A 20,296-nucleotide genomic window follows, 5' to 3' on the forward strand; every position below is an offset into this window, starting at 1 on the left:
AAATTTTGGGTCATCAATGCTTTTAAACTTTGTATTTGTTTGGCTTTCTGACTATTTTGATCTGAGCGTCACTAATGAGTCTCGTGTAGACGAATCGCACGTTTGACGTATTACATTATACTAGTAAGCCTGGTATCTTTTCGTTGGTTTCATCAGCAACAAATATGGAATTATTGTTTTCTTAATAACCATTCATTTGAAATTAGCCTTTCTCAAAGACTACGCATTTACAGTAAATTAATTGGATATTCTGTAAAAGTGTTCTTCTACAGAAAGAAAACATGTTGTTATAAACTTAACTGCCAATGTCGGTCATCAAGCTAAGAATTCTTTCGATGACCTTGAACCATCGGTCATATACTTTAAAATTGTGAAAATCCAATTCAGATTACGGTAGTCGTAAAGCGCCGATCTTGCGAGAGCTGTATAGCCAGTGAATGACGTTGAAAACTCCGATCATCAGCAGCAGTTGTAATTAAGGGGAATACCAAATATAAAAGAAGAAGATGTGGTATGATTGCCAATGAGACAACTCTCCACATTTTTTGGGACTTCGCTTTCACCCGGAATGCTCAAACCTAACTGATTGAAAGCTATAGTAGGATTATGCGAATTTAGCTTTAAATAAAGGCAATAGTAGTATACCGCTGTTCGAAAGTCATAAATCGATAAGGGGAAACTTATCCGGGTTACAAACTAAAACTGAGGGAAACATGTCAACAATAAGAGGAAAACAACGAAACAACAGAAACGCTGAAGTGAAACAAAAAACCAAACGACAATGTAACACATAGCTTATCATGCATATATTCTGCTTATTACCACCATGCTTTTTAGTGCTTCATGTTTGTGCTGTGTAATTTATTGCATGTGCTTTATGTGTTGTATTGTTACACATGTCTTGTATGTCGGTTAAAAGCCTATTAGATATTATGTTGTTTCTGTTTGTAAACTTTTCCGACTCTAAATAAATTATTGTTATCATTTTAATAAGTTCATGGCTACATAACATTTTATCAAGTGAATAACATTATGTTAAAATCAAGTTTGAAACTGACACTTAAAGATCAGTTGTCAGTCAGATATTGTTGAAGAAAAGTCCTTTCTTTACATACTTATATATAGTTAGGAACATATATATGTATTAGATATACTGTTCCAAGATATAGATGAATGTCAATTATTCGTAATAAGATTTGAATCTGGACACGTGAGAATTAAAAACCGTTACCATTTCCGGTGCCAAATACCATAACAGGTTAACGATATCAGGTGCCCGCAACATTAGAAATACATGTATTGTCTTTTTTGTCAGATTTATGACAACTAAATAATTTAATAACTTTGTTCGGTTTAGTACATGACGATTTAAGACAGATCATTCATAATAAATACATAAAAGGAAAGCTGTCAAGGGTTATGATTTTCCTACGACCGGTCATAAAATATTGCTGTAATTAATGGACCGTTCCCATATAAAGTAAATTTGGGTTTACAAAAATTGTACATTTCGTCATTGGACTGGGACTAATCATGATTTCTAAAGTTTTACTTTTGGCAGTTTTTGCCATTGGTGAGTGCTATTTTTTACTTTTTTTATTTAAAAAAATATGGAATTATATTTAATAATTTTAATTGTGATAATGTAAAACATTATGTTGTGGTTTTTTCCGAATTTATTTTATTATGATGTTCTATTGTTATACCTATTTTAAAATGGAATACATAAATTCCTTTTAACATTTTTTTAATAATTACTTCCATCAATACGCTATTTATTCTATGATAAAGATTTAAAAAAAAAAATCATGATTATTTTCTATTTTGACCTCATTAGCATCATACTATTACAATTTTATCTCGAGAGAAGAAAGATTCTAACCCGCATACTAGTAATCTTATTTAAACACGCCAAATACGATCTCTTAACAGCGCCGGAGATAAAAGTTTCGGGAAATGATTTTGTTACTTACATTAACGCTTGTGTTACCTTATGCGTCAACATACTCGCCGTATTGATAACTTCAAGATTTCAAATAGATATATAATACAGTTTTATTTAATTTAATAATTGGGTTAATAAATTAACACTACAATTAGTTATACTCGCTGACATCTAGTTTTTGCAATATTGAGGAAGAAAATAAGGGGACCCTTTATATTACTACGGTATTCAAAGGAAGCGGCAAACAATATACTATGCTTATGTATATTTTGAAAGTTTATTTTACTTCGAAATTGAACAAATTACAACGAGACACAAGATATGGATTGTTTTAATTTAACAATTATTATCAAATTACTATTATTCCATGGAATAAAATAGAAAATTTTCTATGTAATTTACTACAAGATTTGTTGCGTAGCTGCAATAAGTTTTATTTTTTTTTTGCAATTTTGAAGAAAGTACTCAGTAACATAGCTACTACAGTACTAACTTAATTTGTTCCAGCTTTACATTTCAACTCATAATTTCACTATCATGATGTTATAAGGGAGACTATTTTAGACGTCGGAAAAAAAACTAACATAAGAGCTCAAACAACGATAAAGACAAATAACAAGCTAATCTTGAAATAGGAACAATTAATAAAATCAATTTTGTCTCACAAGCATTCTTGCGCATATTGTTTACTAGTTATGGCAGTTGGAAGGTTCTAAGCTCACGGGTCTATTGATTACTTCAGGAACTATACAAAGCATGTCGCTTATGTAATAGTTTCACATACACGTTTCATTTGCCCTATTAACATAGTAATAAAAAATCAAATTTAACGCGTCCATTATGACAAAGATACTAAGAAACGATGCGAGACTTATGATCTTACTCTTAATGATTTGAAAGTAATTGTGATTTTAAAAAAAATATTTTTTATACTTTTTCAATCAAATTTCAAAATTTCCTCGTTTCATTTTGATAGAAAGAACACATATCGTGTGGATTCATAGGTATCAGAGTTTTAAGTCGGATGGGGGATGATGCATCCTTAGCCTATCGACGAACCCGTCTTGAAGCTTTAACAGTTCATGCAATTCCATCAGTTTCTGTCTGTAACCTTGAAGTGTCCTCTAATCGATTTAGGAGATCTGAACATCGGTAAACTGTACTATCGCCTTAATTCGTCGGTAAACTATACTATCGCCTTAATTCGTCGGTAAACTGTACTATCGCCTTAATTCGTCGGTAAACTGTACTATCGCCTTAATTCGTCGGTAAACTCCACGATCGTCTTAATTCATCGGTAAACTATACTATCGCCTTAAATCATTGGTAAACTATACTATCGCCTTAAATCATTGGTAAACTGTACTATCGCTTTAATTCATTGGTAACTATACTATCGCCCGAAATCATTGGTAAACTGTACTATCGCCTTAATTCATCGGTTAACTGTATTATCGCCTTAATTCGTCGGTAAACTGTACTATCGCCTTAAATCATTGGTAAACTCCACGATCGTCTTAATTCATCGGTAAACTATACTATCGCATTAAATCATCAGTAAACTATACTTTCGCCTTATTCATCGGTAAACTAAGCTTTCGCCTTATTCATCGGTAAACTATACTTTCGCAACTATACGTTCGCCTTAATTCAGTAGTTTGTATCTTAAAATTAACTATAATGTCTTCTTTTCTTCTTTTTCAGTTGCTACAGAAGCAAGTGAGTATATATCAAAAGTCCATTGTATCAGTGTTTTTATTCATTTTCTTTTTAAACAAATAGTGATTCTATTTCTTTTTTACATGCGCATAATGACCTTGTTGACGGATCAAATGTGTCAAATGTAAAAGTATACGATCTCCTGGTAATTTGCATATCTGATTACCAAAAGAATCTTGAAAGTAATACGAACTTCGTCACATTTCACAGGTAACACCTGTATAATAATGTTCATTAAGTACGCTCTGAATCGAAAATTAAAAAAGAAAATAGAGAAGACGAGAATCAATCATCAAACATTTTACACTCTTTTTCATAAAATGATTGTGTTATATGTATTTTTACTACAAATTCTAAATATTTATATATTTTAAAGACTCGTAAATCTATTAGTTTGCTTGTCTTCTTTCAGTAGGAAGTTAGGTTATTTGGTATTTCTTTTCTGGAAAAAAATAAGATGGTCCAGCAAAATTGAGCTCGTTTAGGTGTACTAGATGAAATAACCTTAAGATAATTAAGCATTGTAGATGTTGCGGTCAGTGTTTGAACATAATATATGCAAGGTTTTATATTCATATCATGTGATGATGGACAATGACAGAGTTTATGATGACATTGATGTAGTATCAGTGACCTCTTCGGTTTTATCTCTGTATAATTTTTCCATTACTTGTTCAAGTTCACAGAAAGACAAACAATGTACTTTGCCCAGCTTTAACAGTCCTTTACTCAGCTAGGCAATAAAATACGATCGTTATCATAAAGTAATATACATATAAGACTGATTTTACCTTTTCTTTATTTCTATTTTCAGGAGGTCCATGGTTTGGTCATGGTGGATATCATGGCCCAAAGTTTGGACACACAACATTTTTTAAGAAAGGTGAGAAAGTATAAATGATGTACAGTGAGATCTGGCTAAACAGAATCCTGCTTAAACCGAAAACCTGTATAAACCAAACATTTTTTCTAAATCACCGTCATATCAAATTATATGAGTTATGAACCTGATAAAACCGAAAATCGGCCAAAACCGAACAAAATCTTAAGTCCCGAAGAGGTTCGGTTTAAACATGTTTCACTGTACTAGTATTTCTGCTGTTATGAGGAATACTCACAGATAAAACAATCTTTTACTCACTATATTATATATGACCAACAATAAGAATTTGGGTCGCTCTAACAAAAACTTTATTTTTATTAATACCAAACAAAAAATATGTGGTAGTATTAATTTACACTCAAATATAAAAAAAAGGTAACGATAAAACAGAAGTATGCATAGTCTACTTTGATAATCGAATAGAAATTAGAAATGGATAAAATATTCGCTTTGCGTGTGTGTGTGTTTAGCAATAGAGAACTACATAAAACATTTACGAACGCCTGGCTAGAAAGGTGTAAACGAAACAATTACTTTACTGAAATTTAACTCTGTATTTAGGAATAGAGAATAAAATACTTCAGGTATAAAAGAGAAACGGAAGATACCAAAGGGAAATCCAAACATATAAGTCGGAAACAAACTGACAATGCAATGGCAAAAAACACACAAAAGATAAACAACAGAACACAAAAAAAATATCAGAAAAAAACTAACGATTGGACAGCACGAACCTCGCCAAAAGCCGGGGATGATACCAGGTGCTCCGCAAGGGTAAGCAGATCCTACTACACATGTGACATCCGTCGTGTTGCTCATATACAAGTGCAAACACAGTAATTTACCATCAGCTGTTACATTTATGAGAAAAATTTAAGATGTATAAAAGACGATCTTTAATTTGTATGGCTTGAGATAAAATCAGTAAAGTGAATTTATGAATTTATATTTAATGAATTATTTTTCTATTGTAGTTCCAGTTCGTAAGTATTTTTATTTTCAATCTGCGCATGACTTTTAGTTCAACATTCAACAATGAACCTGAATTTGATATGTTGTTGACTGTCTAAGAGAATATAAAACATAATGCGTGTAATTATTAAGCTTAAAACTGCTTTTGATCATGCATTTCTTTTATTATGTGTTTCTATACATTTGAAATTAAGGATAACTAACGATATATGTGAATATTGTTTTTCATTTCTTTATTTTACTGACAATTTTCCTCTTCATTTTTTTTCTGCAAATTAGATTTTTTCAACGAATACTGACTTCAAATTCTGATGTAAAGTTTTTAAAGTAGAACAGATGATATTCTATACCTTCGGAATATGCAGAGCTGTAGGTATCACTGGGAAAAGGTTCTATTCTCATCATTTTCTTCTTATTTCTTTACAGCACACTTCATTCCAAAATTTATCCCAAAACCTTGTAAGTATAGTGTTATTGTAATAGTTATAATATAAGTGTCTTGATACACACTTTTTATGTATATGTTTTATATTGTGACTATGGGTCTCGTTAACCAAACCTTAAAAAATAGTCTTTTAACTTTCATTTACAAAAATTGATGAATTTAACGTTATAGTGTTAATCAAGCAAACTTTAAATTATTTATCAAAAGTAAAATCACAAAAATACTGAACTCAGAGTAAAATTCAAAACGGAAAGTCCAAAATCAAATGGCTAAATCAAAAGCTCAAACACATTAACCGAATGCACATGGTACAGTCATTTTCTGAAGTAGAACATGGTAGAAAGTAAAATCACAAAAATACTGAACTCCGAGGAAATTCAAAAAAGGAAAGTCCCCAATCAAATGGCAAAATCAAAAGTTCAAACACATCAAACGAATGGATAACAACTGTCATACTCCTGACTTGGTACAGGCATTTTCTTATGTAGAAAATGGTGGATTGAACCTGGTTTTATAGCTAGCTAAACCTCTCACTTGTATGACAATCGTTTAAAATTCCATTATATTGGCAACGATGTGTGAACAAAATACCAGACATAATGGGTAAAAATGTTAAAAATAGGGGTACATCAGTCAACATAATGTTATTATCTTAATCATTATAAAACAAACAGATATATAAACAAACAAGAGACGATGCAGAACCAATTGCTTAAAACATATCGTAAGAGTTAAATGATATATTCAGACACACACACACACACTCACCAAGACACAAAGGCAGGTTTGAGGCAGTAGACGACAAAAGACTGCAAAGAAAAATATTTAAAAACTATTTTACTTTGTAATACGAACTCAAATAAGCCGAAAAAGCTAAAAAAAAAAAAAAACAAACATCAGAAAACCAATAAAATATTTCCGAACACAACTATCATACAAGATTTTGCCCCACGTCGTTTAGATACTAAGTATAGTTGTAATGAGGTTACAATTCAGCTAGTACTTCATTTAAAATAACATTGTCATTTTAATTTTAATTTTCATCTTTGTTATTTTCAGTCCCTGTTTACAAGAAATGTAAGTATCTTTTAGATTAATATAACTTAAGCTTCACGTGTATTCAAACTTAAACAAACGATTTCTTAAACATGTCAGGACCTTTTTGATTAAAAAAACAATTGTTGTAGAATACTGACAAAGCAGTCGTTTTCTATATTTTTGTCAGGTTCACACAATGAAGGATTACCGAAATAAGGTCAATCAAATTATAAGAATAACTTACGTTCAATATTTTTGTCAGGTATACACAATGAAGGATTACAGATATGTAAATCATATTACAAGTTATTAGGAGATACCTGTATTGTATTTTAAGCTCCGACGGCATCAATTGGGGATTTGATGGTCGCAAATTAAGTTTACTGGCGACGCGTTAGCGGAGACAGTAAACGGGTATTTGCGACCATCAAATCCCAAATTGATGCCGTCGGAGCTTAATATACAATATTGTTATCTCCATTCTAATGAAACTGACAGAAAACAACGTTAAAACATGTATTTAAAATCTGTCATATGCCGTCTGCGTAAGTCGCAAATCTTTCAAAATATTCAGGACGATTATATTACGACATAACATAACCATAGATATTTTATTATTTGCAACGTTTGTATTGATAATTTCATGCGAAAACAATAATAAGATCTAAGGCTCAATCTTAACAATGACAATTTGTTGTGGAAAACTTCATCAGATCTAAGGCTCAATTTTAGCAAGTTTTAGTTTTAATATTCACGGAAATTTCTGTTTTCACGTATATTTTTTTCTTATTCAAAATATTTATTCAGCAATATTCAATACCATTTGCATATTCATATACGACTCTTTAGTAACAGTTCGTATGTAATAAAGCTGTTGACCAACTCCACAAACCATGTCCTGAGATAAATACGTTTCAAATTTACGACAAAAATTAGTTAAAACTGGATTATACTATTTAAAAAAAACAATACAGGGCATGGCTTTTGAATAAATCATTATTTTATAATATATACGTAAGCAGGAACAATGTGTCAAATTATTAGACAAGTAAGGCATGAAAAACGGTGTATATCATTATTTCATATACCAATTAGACATATTCAAATCTATTTACAGTATAATTGCTGAGCTATAACCAATAAAAACAAAATAAAATATCCATAATTATTTGTACTTTGAATGGATATACCAAGATTTATTGTGAAATTAACATATCGTATCCCTTGGGCTGTGTTTAAATTATATGTTCCCATATGATGAAAATCGTGTTTTATCGTAACCATCTTACTACTCCGGATTGCATAGAAAAATTTAAAATAACAAGTCAATGGCTATAAAAATACCAATTCCTCTCCCAATGTCAAATTTAGAAATATATTTCTATCTAGGAATTTATAACTTTAACATCATTAAATGTTATTACAGATCGAGTTCTCGTTTCGGTCCGTTTGACCGAACCGACCTTTTGCAGTCTTATGAACCTTGGACCCAGGAAAAACATTCTAGTCTCGACTTTCATTGTTATGCCTAAATTGCATTATTTTTCCATCATGAAGTATTTTGAACATTTTCAATTCATCTCCTTGAAATTCTTACAACCGATGATAATATAAATGTTTTTTACAGGGCCAGTACCAATTGTAAAAAAGGTTCCTATGTTTAAAACTATTATTGTGAAAGAAAAAGTGCCAGTACCAAAACCATGTAAGTATTAAGCCTTCATAAATAAGAAATGTCTATTTACAATAGACTTCTCAAAATAGTGTGTGATGCAAGAAAACAATCTTTTATCTTGTATTTGGCAAAACTTTAAGAAATTTTGGTCTTCAATGCTCTTCAACTTCGTACTTTATTTGGCATTTTTAACTTTTTGGGATTCGAGCGTCACCGATGAGTCTTTTGTAGACAAAACGCCCGTCTGGCGTATATACTAAATTTAGTCCTGGTATCTATGATGAGTTTATTATTAATTTCATGATTTACACAAGATAGAAAAAGTACAGAAAATGAAGTAAGACACTTTTATTGTAAAAAGTAAAATCATTGTATTCTTAGTTCTTTTCTTTCCGATTTCCGATTACAGTTCAATGGAATTTGAAAAAATGTGACGATATCATGAGAGCAACAAAAAATAAAAGTTGAAGAAGAACAGATTTTGCTGACTGACATAAAACACCCCGGAAAAACATACATCAGTTTTGTACACAAAAATACTACACAGAATACAAAAGTTAAATCGACACGAATTCAATCAAAATATGGTTGAACTCATCTGTTCAGAATGATAAGCAGGATTACATCAATAATGGTAACCATGTAGCTGCTCACAACAGGTTAAAACCGATTGTAAAGTCGCATATCAAATATACTCTACACAAGTAAGGTTATCAGGCAGAACACGAATAACTATACCTTCGCTTTGTAATGGTGTGTACATTTTCTAAACATTATTTGGACATGTTATTTTACAATCAATATCAGAGCCTAAATATAATACCGTTAACCTTCATATCGCTTAACGACATTTACATTTCACTTAGATATCGATTAATAAAGGCAACAGTAGTATACCGTGTTTAAAAGTCGTGAATCGATTGAGAAAAAAAAACCAAATCCGGGTTACAAACATACCTTTATATTTAACTGTGATATTGGTAAACCAACTTTATATACTTTACTTTGATATCAGTTAATCAATCTTATATTCTTTACTTTGATATCGATAAACGACCTTGATATATTTTTTAATTGTGATACTTTTCTCTTTCAGTCCCAGTATATGTACCAAAAGAAGTCATCCGATATGTAACAAAGGAAGGTAAACTAAAATAGTAATATAACGTATAGATTTTGTTTTGTAAAGAGTTTTTATAACAGCTTCAGATAGGATAGCTAAATTGAGTTTGAAAATAGTAAAGAAATAGTTCAAGGTAGCCGTAAAGTTATTTTCATTTACTAAAATAACCATGTTTGGGTATGTTTATGCAAATAATTTATCCCGAGCAATAGCAAGGGATAAAACAAGAATATAAAAGCATCATTCCGAATTCTGAATTCATGATTTTTAAAATGGAAATAGTATGCGTTAGCCATAAGGGGGATACTAATCATTAATCTGAATGTGCAAGATGCATTTTATCGTTAATAACATGTACCAACTACATACATGACATTTATTTTTATTTGTATCATTTTATTTCAGTTGAAGTACCAAGACCACATTTCGGTAAGTTAATAAAACTAATTTATTTTAATTAATATGAAAAATCAATTATGACAAGTTTATAATATAACGTGAAGAAATATAATTTATGCAATTGCTACATCATTTAACATCTTAGCTTCATAAGTAAAACAGTATTTGATACTTTGAGAGAAATAAAATAAATATCCACGTCATTTTTGCAATTTTGCATATCTAACATTTTTGGCTAAATTTCATCCCTTGCGAAAAAAACAACATGTACTTCAGATTGACTATGCTTCACCATCAGGAAAAATACAACTCTATATATTTCTGAAACGGTACTGATAACAGAAAAATCAAAAAGTAAAATCACAGAAATACTGAACTCCAAGGAAAATTCAAAATCTCACAAAAGACAAATATTTCGTCAGTGTTAATCTTTTCTTTTTTTCAAAATAGTTCTTAGTAAAATGTATTTATATACTCACACAGATAATAGACCATTTTGTGTTGATTTTTGTATTTAATAGTCCCTAGTAAAATGTATATACATACGCATACACCTAATAGACCATTTTGTGTTCATTTGTGTATTTAATAGTCCCAAGTAAAATATGTGTATCATATTACAATGGAATATTCACCAATCTTTCAGTTAAAGTACCACAACCCTTCCCAGTTGTCCAAACCAAAGTTGTAGAAAAAATTGTACCAAAGAAAGTTAATGTACCTTTCGGAGTACCAGTTCAAGGTATGTATAACATTAACGGTACCAATTTCCCTGCACCAGATGCGCATTTCGACAATACATGTCTCTTAAGTGATCCTCGTGGCCAAAATATTATTCTCTGTGAAAATTATCTTATGTTTATCAATTTAATAAAATCTCAAAATTTGATAAATATATTGACATTTTCAACGAATTTTATATGATTAATTTAGAACAAGTCTTACCAAACCAGAAATACAAGTTAATTGATATGCCATTACATTTGTGCTATAATTATATTAAAGTCAGAAAAATATGGAATTTAAGATGGGATGCTAATAATATTGAAATATCAATGTTTTACGATAACTTTATTCGACTACACATTTTACTTTTTACTCATTAAATGCATAATTTATTTCTCTTAGTATGAAAACGTTTCAAATGAGAAATATAATGTTTGATTGTTATCGTTTCAGTTCCTGTTCCAGACCCAGGTGAGAATCTTCTATCTAAAGACATCATTATTTTTATTTTGTCCATTTTTTCTCAATTTTTATTTTTTATTTCCATTATCTATAAGATATGCAAATTCCATCCCGATCTTTTTTCATATTCTACTGTAGGACTAATGTAAGCTATGAGAAAATACAAATCGTGTAGGATCGTACCAAAACATCACAATAATATAATTATCGTACCTTTAACAACAAAAAATGATTTCTTTTTTATGCTAGCTGTTTTCTCTTAAAACAGGTTTTACTGCATACAAATATATATTATAACTATATATCATTTAGCAAACGTTTGATCGGAAATTGATGATAAAACCGTGTATCTCTTTAAATCATAACACTTGCTTGTAGATCTTTAAAAGAGGAACGAAAGATACCAAAGGGACAGTCAAACTCATAAATCTAAAACAAACTGACAACGTTATTATCTTTAACATATTACCTTATTGTTTTGGACAGGAGTCCATCAATGCCACTTGCCTGATCCTGTCAATAAATTTTGTTATGCGAATCACACTCACAAAAACCAGAAAGACAAGAACAAAATACTTTAAACAAATATTTAAAACCATACACTACCTTTGTGATAATTTAATTTCAGTACCAGTCTTTCCCAAGCAAGTAAACACTGCTCCAGTCGATTTGGGAACACAAGTTATTGGTAAGATTTTCGCTATTACTTATTCATAATTTTATGGACGCCATCACGAGTTGGTTGACCGTTACGAAATAATCGGATCCCAAATATCGGATATGTTCCTTATGTCGTAACTACAATCCCATTTCCTATTCACGAATATGACCTACTGAATTAGACTATTTACAATAGTTTATAATAATATGATCAACACGACGGGTGCCAGATGTGGACCAAACTCAACCTTTCCAGAGCACCTGAGAACACCCAATGTTTTTGGTGAAGTTCGTGTTGCTTGGGCTTGAGTTTTCTTTGTTGTCTCTTATGTACTGTTATTTGTCTGTTAGTCTTTTATTTTCTTAACAATATGAGTAGATAGTGAATTCAGCTTACTCATCTGTCAGTTTGGAGCAATAGTTTCTGAAGAATTCGTTTTGTACATGCCATGTAAAAGGATTAAAATGTTGTTCTTCTTTATTTTTGATATCCAAGTAACCAAAAAAATTAAATAAAAAAATTGTTGATATTCGCTTGACGATCTTTAAAGTCCGTCCGTATGGTCTTAACGTTCGTTTTTAAGCTACAATGTTTTTGACTGTCATACACTTAAAATATGGTTTTAAACTATCAGTATTAAAATGAAATATGATTTTGAAATAACTTTTCAGTTAAATAACTCTGTTAATCTTCTGTTCACTTGAAAATCGCAGATAATGGATTTGGTGGTCACCAAGGCGGAGGTGGTGGTGGAAACGGCGGAGGTCATGGAGGTAATATACTCCCAGTCCCATTAAACGGCGGTGGCGGTGGACAATGGGACCAAGGAGTAGGAGGTGGAGCCGGTGGAGCATGGGATCAAGGATTCGGAGGCGGAGCTGGAGGACAATGGGACCAAGGATTAGGAGGCGGAGCTGGAGGACAATGGGACCAAGGATTAGGAGGCGGAGCTGGAGGACAATGGGACCAAGGATTAGGAGGTGGTCAGAATTTTGGACGTAAGTCAAAAATATCGTATTCAAAAACTGAATTGCGCGAATCTTTTTTGAGTACTCAAAGATCATAATTATTCTCAGAACCTCGAAGAACACACGTGAAACACTAATATCTTTTAATTAAGTCAAGACGAAAATCGCCTTATTTTGAAATAAGTTTTAAGGACTTTACCCCTTTTCATAGATGATAATTTTATGTGTTTTGTAATCTTACAATTATTTAGTTTTATATACACTAAGGCGAAATCTAATACAATAATAATTCATTCCGTTTAATTTCTATTTTCAATTGCCTAAATGAAGTTGGAACAGAAGAAAAAAAGTTTGAAAGATATTTTCAAGTTTATCAAAAAATCTAGAACTATAAAAAAAAAGTTCTATGAACACAAGCATGGGCAATCACGTTTATGAAGTAAAAAAACTCACTTTGTCTTGGTAATTTATGAAGTAACTGAATATTTTCTGAAGAGAAAAAATAAAAATAAAATTTGAAATATCTTTTTTTATTTAAACATGTTAACGTGATACAAATCTTATAAAAGTTCACACTTTGAAAATAAATTGAAAAGAAAATAGACATATTTGTCCACAATACAAACGAACGTTCGTATCATTATAACAATTAAATGCTAATGTACTAGAGTCAGCAATAAACGTCTCTCCCCTATCACATTCGATAGCAAATCATCAGTGAATGAATAAAGTAAATTCATATTGGTTTTATTTTAATAACAGCAACTAGGGGTGATATGTCAGTTAATTGTGAGTAAAGATACATCAAAAGTATTCATGCATGCAAATTAAAACCAATATTTAGAGCATCACAGGGTAGCTAGCATGTACGTCACACAGATAGACATGTATGAATTCCCATGTGAAACATTTTAAACCTATTGCACTGATTATTTTCTAGCATGTAATTATACATCCATAAAAATGTCTCAATTTGTTTCCACTACCAAATAATTTTCAAGTTCTATTTATAATTGTGCAAACTAAGTTTTAACGATATTTTGTTTAAATCAGTTTAGATATTTTGTTTTCCCTGCCTTATGTATACGCTATTTGTTAATAAAGTATCTTGCTTGGTAGTCATTTATGGAAATCTTATAAATTTCTTGCTATTTTTTCATAGTGTTTAAAAGAAAATGGATCCGATTTTAAATGTATGACAAATCTAGAGAGAACAATTTCCCGTCAAATTCCTGCTGTATACATCTTTCAAAAAAATAGGACATAGATCTTGATTTTTTTTCTGCTTTTTAAGTTCCACCAACTAAATGCTATCAATTTATACAGAATTTGTTACTTTTTTAGCATTGTTATTTAGAAAAAAAGTATCGAAAATCCTCAAATAATATAAATTACTTTATTTCAGTCGGATCTGATCCATTTGCACAAGGAGGTAAGTCGAAATCTTGATATATTGAAGTGATGAACATGCCATTTATAATTCATAAAGTTATTGCAAAGATATTAGTTTGTATATTTTAAAATCAATATCACATTGAACACGTACGATGGTCAAATTGATATTCAGTGAAGCGTTTACAATCAACATTTTAGTCAAGGAATTAACTAGAAGTTAACATTGGCCGCCGATAATTTTAAAAAGAATATCAGTTTACTAGTATATATTTTATAATTTATTTTATTATTCATCGAGCCGGTTTAGAAATTGGCAAATTATAAAGCACTTTTAAACATCGTATTTATGTCGACTTCAATAACCTATTATATGTAATCTCAATGAAAACTTGAAAATCAAACTTTCATTTCGTGCGTCCAAAAAGCTCCTCTGTAGTTATCTTCATCGAGAACTCTCAAACCGAATAACTTGACAGACAATGGTTTATTAATACGTAGCAACATAAGGGGCTTTATGACCATAATGGACATTAAATAATAACCAGATCTATTTAGTGTCATCTTTTTAGGGAATCGATTGACATGCACCCAACATCTCTTTTATTTATTTTTATTTATTGAACTTTTTATTTTTAAGGTGCTGACTTTTTAGGAGGAGGAGGAGGAGGAGGTAGGTCACGTGACGATGTTACATTCATATAATCTATCAATTATCCATTTTTACCATTGCGTCACATCTATAATATAATCTATCAATTATCCATTTCTACCATTGCAAATTTCTTGTTTCTATAAACTGAATTTAATGTTCATGTATTTATTTACCACGGCTTTCATCGACTTATACATGAAATAGCAGTTTGTAACTAAATGAATATAAAAACGACGAAAAATGTATTATAGAAACAAGAAAATTTGCAAATTGATTGAGTGCGATGGTATTAACACGAACTTATTTTTTCACGAGCTTATTTATGAGCTTTTTTTCACCTGCTTATTTTTTTCACTCGCATGCTAGTATAATAATTTCGAACTGAAACGGTCATTTTGATCTAAACATATCTTACAAGACTGAACAATAAAGCAAAAAGTGATTGTCAAGCTTTCAGTTAATTTTCACTGCGGTAAATTTAGACACAATTTACATCTGTTCAATCTATTTTTATATTGTTCAATTGTTTATTTAACTTTACATATCAACAAAATGCTGAATAGTCCCAAAAGTTTCTGAACATTATTAGATTAGCTACAAACAAGAAGCCTGTTGATTTACCAAAAAAATTGAAACATAACCTTATCTCTTAACAAAAGTATATGTTTAGGTTCAGAAGAATAAAATGACCTTTTTCGGTATTAGAATTATTTACCAGTTGCATGTTTGAAGGAAGAGGTATGACATTAAAGAAAAAGTAAACATTCAAATCCTTGCATATGTGTATGTTTTTTTTAAATCTACAACTGATATCGTCTAGTCCCTGGTGTTCAGAAATTGTATTTGTAATTTGTAATGTTTCTGTCAAATCTAAATATATTTCAATTAATTGGGATTTTTAACCTTGGTTCATCAAACATGCTAAACAGTCATATCTGAAAAGGATATTTTACCTAAATTAACGTATATTTAGATTCCTTTTTTGCTGATAAACAAAAGTACATTGACTTAAAATTGAATGATATTTTCTATGTCGGATAGCAATAAGACCAATGTCTTTAAAACAATAGAAGTATATATTAACTAAAATGTTGATAATAATGCTTTTCGAATTTAAACCCCATGTAGAATGTTGATTAGTTCTTACAATATGTTCTAGAATTAAAAACCAAAAACAAAATAACAACGCAAAAATGGATTGATGAACGTTTAAATAAAATATATTGAATTTGATTATATCGTCTGAAAATGAAATAAACAAAATCAAAAGTAATATTCAAAAGCTCTAGGCAGAAACCGTTTGCCAAAGTATGTAATGAAATTAACATATTGATTTTTTTAACAACTTGAAAAATAATAACAAATTGTTTTTTTTTTTAACAAATTAAAAAAAAATTAACAAATTGGTTTTAAAAACAAACTGTTGAAAAATTAACAAAATGAAAAAACAAAATAACAAATAAGTAAGTTTGAGTTATTTATTTATTTTAGCTGGTGGAATAGTTCCACAATGGGGAGTTTGAGCAGGAGGTAATATATCAAGAAGGCCAGCATATTCATTGAAGAAATGAATAGAAATTATCTAAATTATAATTTTTGGGGTGGTGATCAAAAATATTTGTTTCCTAACTGTTTATTCAGGCCACCTATTTTAATTTACGTGAAGTGTATATACTATGAATTTGATATGTATTTAGGCCAATTTAATGACTGTCTTCTGGTCTGAAAATTTAGGGGCTATTTCCTTTTCCTAACGACATTTTGAGTGAGTCAGGATTCGAAAGGTTGGAACTTATGATAGCTGGCTTCTGTTGGAGATCATGCGATTTGTTTTCATTTGCCTTGTTCATTTAAAATGAATTTGGGGAATTTGAGCATCGGTATTAATGTTGTCTCAAACATTTGCACTTAAAACTGTCAAATATCAAATTTTCTTATCGCGACAGGCCTTCAGTTAATATTCAAAAAGTTGCATATTTAATTGTAATTTTAGATTTAAAATCAGTCCATGCGTGCGAAAGAATAAAGCTATGATTTAGTTGTTGTCAATCACAATAAAATTTGATCTAGATATCCTGAATCTAAAATTAAACGTTTTGCAATAATTCTTTGTTAAAACTATGTGTGTACTAGTTTTCGTATTGTTCCATGGTTTTTTAATTACAATCTGTAACTATTCAATATTCTTGACGTTCTTCTGACATTACGTTTATAGTTGATATATTTACCTCAGTTTTCTTTTGTAACTCGGATTTGTTTTCTCTCAGTCGATTTATGACTTTCGAGCAGCGGTGTGCTTCTGTTGCCTTTATCTATCCCAATTGCGCCCAAAAGTTTTTTTTTAAGGTAAACAAACAATCAACATTTTAAGTGATGATGGGAGTAGGGGGATGCAAATATCTCTACCTTACTTCTCCATCCATTCTATTGCTTATGCTTTTTATAACTAACAACTAACAGCGTTGCTTTTAAGTAACTTAACAACTAACCCCTTAATTCCGCCTTTATTTATTTTAGTTGGTGGAACAATTAACCAAGATTTATGGGGACTTAACCCAGGTAAATGAATATGAAACAAGAATGTTCTGTGAAATCTTCGTATACTAATATACGAATTAAAATGGAGTATAACATTTTCAGAAATTATAACCGTTGTGAATGCTCATAGATATTTTCTTAAATTATTACGGTAAATTATGTTGGTAGGAGAACATTAAGATATCATTAGATGCCACATTCTGTTATCAAAATTCAGATTAACAGGTATATCAAACATTTAAGGAAAATAAGATTACAATAGTAACTACGAGATTTGGAATAATAATATTTCAAAAGGGTGGAATAAGAACAGCAGTATGGTAAATGAAAGATTAGTGAGCAATAAATATAAAGCTTTAAATTGATAAAACAAAAGCAATTATAATATATTTTATACTCCTTCGGTTTGAAAATAAAACCAGAACAACTTATTATTACTGATCTTTTGTCGATTGATACTACAAAAATATACTCCTTATACATAGGGCAAGTAGTAGAAGGACGAAAATTAATTCCCAACAATAAATTTCAAGATGAAAGTATAATATCAAGTATCTATGAATGTTAAATGAAAACATCAATATTAACTCACAACAAGAGAGTACTACAATTTCTTAAATAGATATGTAATAGTTTTCAATAAAAAGTGCTGAACCATTGATTTTTTTTGGGTATATGTCTATAAAATTAATAACTAAAAAAGAACTAATTCGCAAGCAATAATTTGGATAAGATAAAAGCATATACGCGTTCATTAATGGTATGTGCATTGCAGTGTTGTATGTCCATACGTAATGGTTTTTTATCCTGATTAATACATGTTAAATATGGCCAACTATTCCATGCTTTTCTAGGTGGCCAATAGATGTAAAATTAAACGTTTAGATGAATAACCTTTGACAATAAACCAAGTGAAGTAGACAAAATGACTTTTCATGTCCCATTCTGAAGCGAAATCTTCATTAATTTTTTTTTTTTGGTCATAAAATAATGAATCTGAAACCGTATTGGCATGTCTTTACTCTTAACTCTAACATCATTGTTGGTTTTATTGAAATGTACAATCCATGTAGTGCCAACAGTAAAATACACCTCATAACTGCAAAGTGGCGGGATGATGACAAATACTTCGAAAGAATGTTCTATAATATATGTATATATATTTATTTTTCAGTTCTTGATGGTGGACAAAATTCTCATGTAAGTATTTTATGATGCTAATCCTATCGTGTTAAGGAACTCAGGGAGGGTATTAAAATACATGAGCACTAAGTTGAAGCATAAGAACAAGGAACAAATTTTGAAGCCATCGACAGAAAACCTATCTTAAAATTGCATTTTTCCTAATATGACAAATGCAAGTCGTTATTCTTATCATATTTGGCCCTCCTATAAATGCCAAGGGAACGAAAATTGGCAAAACCTTTTCTACAGACAGTTGATTTAATTTTCTAGCTCAAGCGGGACGAAATTTGCAGTGAAACATTGCTAAAGACCAAAACACCATGATCACTATATGAAAATTTTAACTTCGGCATAAATTCATGAAATTACATTTTTGAAAATGAAATTTACATATTTGCTGAATACAGTTACGTGTGCATTGTCTTTATGATATTTTATTTATTTTCATAGGCTGGTGGTAAAAAGTTGTAAGATGCAGATGAAGAATTTCCTCTCAAGACCTTTACAAAGTCAAGTTCATTGTTTTATTTTAATAAATTGGTTAAACATTATTACGTTGTAGTTGTTGTTTTATTTCATATGCGAAAGCAACAAGATAGAAAGGAAAGGGCGAAGGGTGATCCCAAAGGTTTATAATGACACGAAATGCAATGATCAAAGGCAAACATAAAGTAACGTGACTTTGTCGATGCAGCTGCTAGTGAACTGTTTGTCAGCTGAGTTGTTAGTCGGACTGCGATTACGTGATTGGTAGCGTCCTTTTTTAAGATTTTCGGAGTTGAGAACATTTAAATAATTCAGATGCTATAAGGTTCGAACTCCCTAGTCATTAACATAAATGAAATTGGTAAATCTTATTATATACCTTGTGGTCATACAGCAAACAATTTATACATAGCTATACATCCATGACTTTCGAATGTTTAGGAGGTGACTGTTTCTGGTGAAGATTAATCCAGAATAAGTATTCTCGGTTGTGATTCGGCACATAAACCGTATGTATGCGTCGGGGATATTAATATAATCCTTATGTTTAGAAATTTTAAAAAATGAAATAAAAGGTACCATGCAGTAACTATAAATCTTTAAAACGATTTTCAAGGACGATTTATGCAGAGAAATACATGCATAAAAAATTCTTGGTTTTTTTTCACTCAAATAAATCAACATTCACAAAATAATGCACTTATATTAAATATCGTGTATCATTTGGTTGATTTCGCAGTTGTCATGGTTGTTTGCTCTCCATCATAGTATCAAGTGATTTCCAAGTTATACAAAAGAGAAGAAAGACGCCAGAGGGACAATCAATGTTATGTACAGTTCATGTTATGTACAATGTTCAATGGAAAATCGGATTTCTGAAAAACTCTGCTTCGATGTGCATTCAATATACTAGTATTCTAGGACTAACATGTTTAACCCCGCCACATTATTTACGTATGTGCCTGTACCAAGTCAGGAGCCTGTAATTCAATGGTTGTCGTTTGTTTATGTGTTACATATTTGT

At 30.5% G+C, this 20,296-nt stretch overlaps 1 protein-coding gene and 1 long non-coding RNA gene across 2 annotated transcripts; both read left to right on the forward strand.

Moving 5' to 3' along the window:
• Nucleotides 1–760: 760 nt before the first annotated feature.
• Nucleotides 761–4,549, forward strand: LOC139524860 (uncharacterized). Its single transcript, XR_011664873.1, has 3 exons — nt 761–1,573; nt 3,650–3,664; nt 4,479–4,549. It is a non-coding gene; the product is annotated as an uncharacterized lncRNA (long non-coding RNA).
• A 430-nt stretch (nt 4,550–4,979) lies between these two features.
• On the forward strand, nt 4,980–19,337 carry LOC139525324 (uncharacterized). The gene is made up of 17 exons (XM_071320529.1): nt 4,980–5,064; nt 5,522–5,530; nt 5,946–5,978; nt 7,024–7,041; nt 8,630–8,707; nt 9,774–9,821; nt 10,206–10,229; nt 10,846–10,941; nt 11,379–11,396; nt 12,016–12,075; nt 12,762–13,046; nt 13,779–13,805; nt 14,422–14,448; nt 15,049–15,081; nt 17,581–17,622; nt 18,776–18,801; nt 19,237–19,337. Exons 1-17 carry the CDS (start codon nt 4,980–4,982, stop codon nt 19,255–19,257), a joined length of 930 nt encoding a protein of 309 aa, XP_071176630.1. The 3' UTR covers nt 19,258–19,337.
• The last annotated feature ends 959 nt before the right edge of the window (nt 19,338–20,296 follow it).

Source organism: Mytilus edulis, chromosome 5, assembly GCF_963676685.1.
Source record: "Mytilus edulis chromosome 5, xbMytEdul2.2, whole genome shotgun sequence".
In the NCBI taxonomy this organism is placed as follows: domain Eukaryota; kingdom Metazoa; phylum Mollusca; class Bivalvia; order Mytilida; family Mytilidae; genus Mytilus; species Mytilus edulis.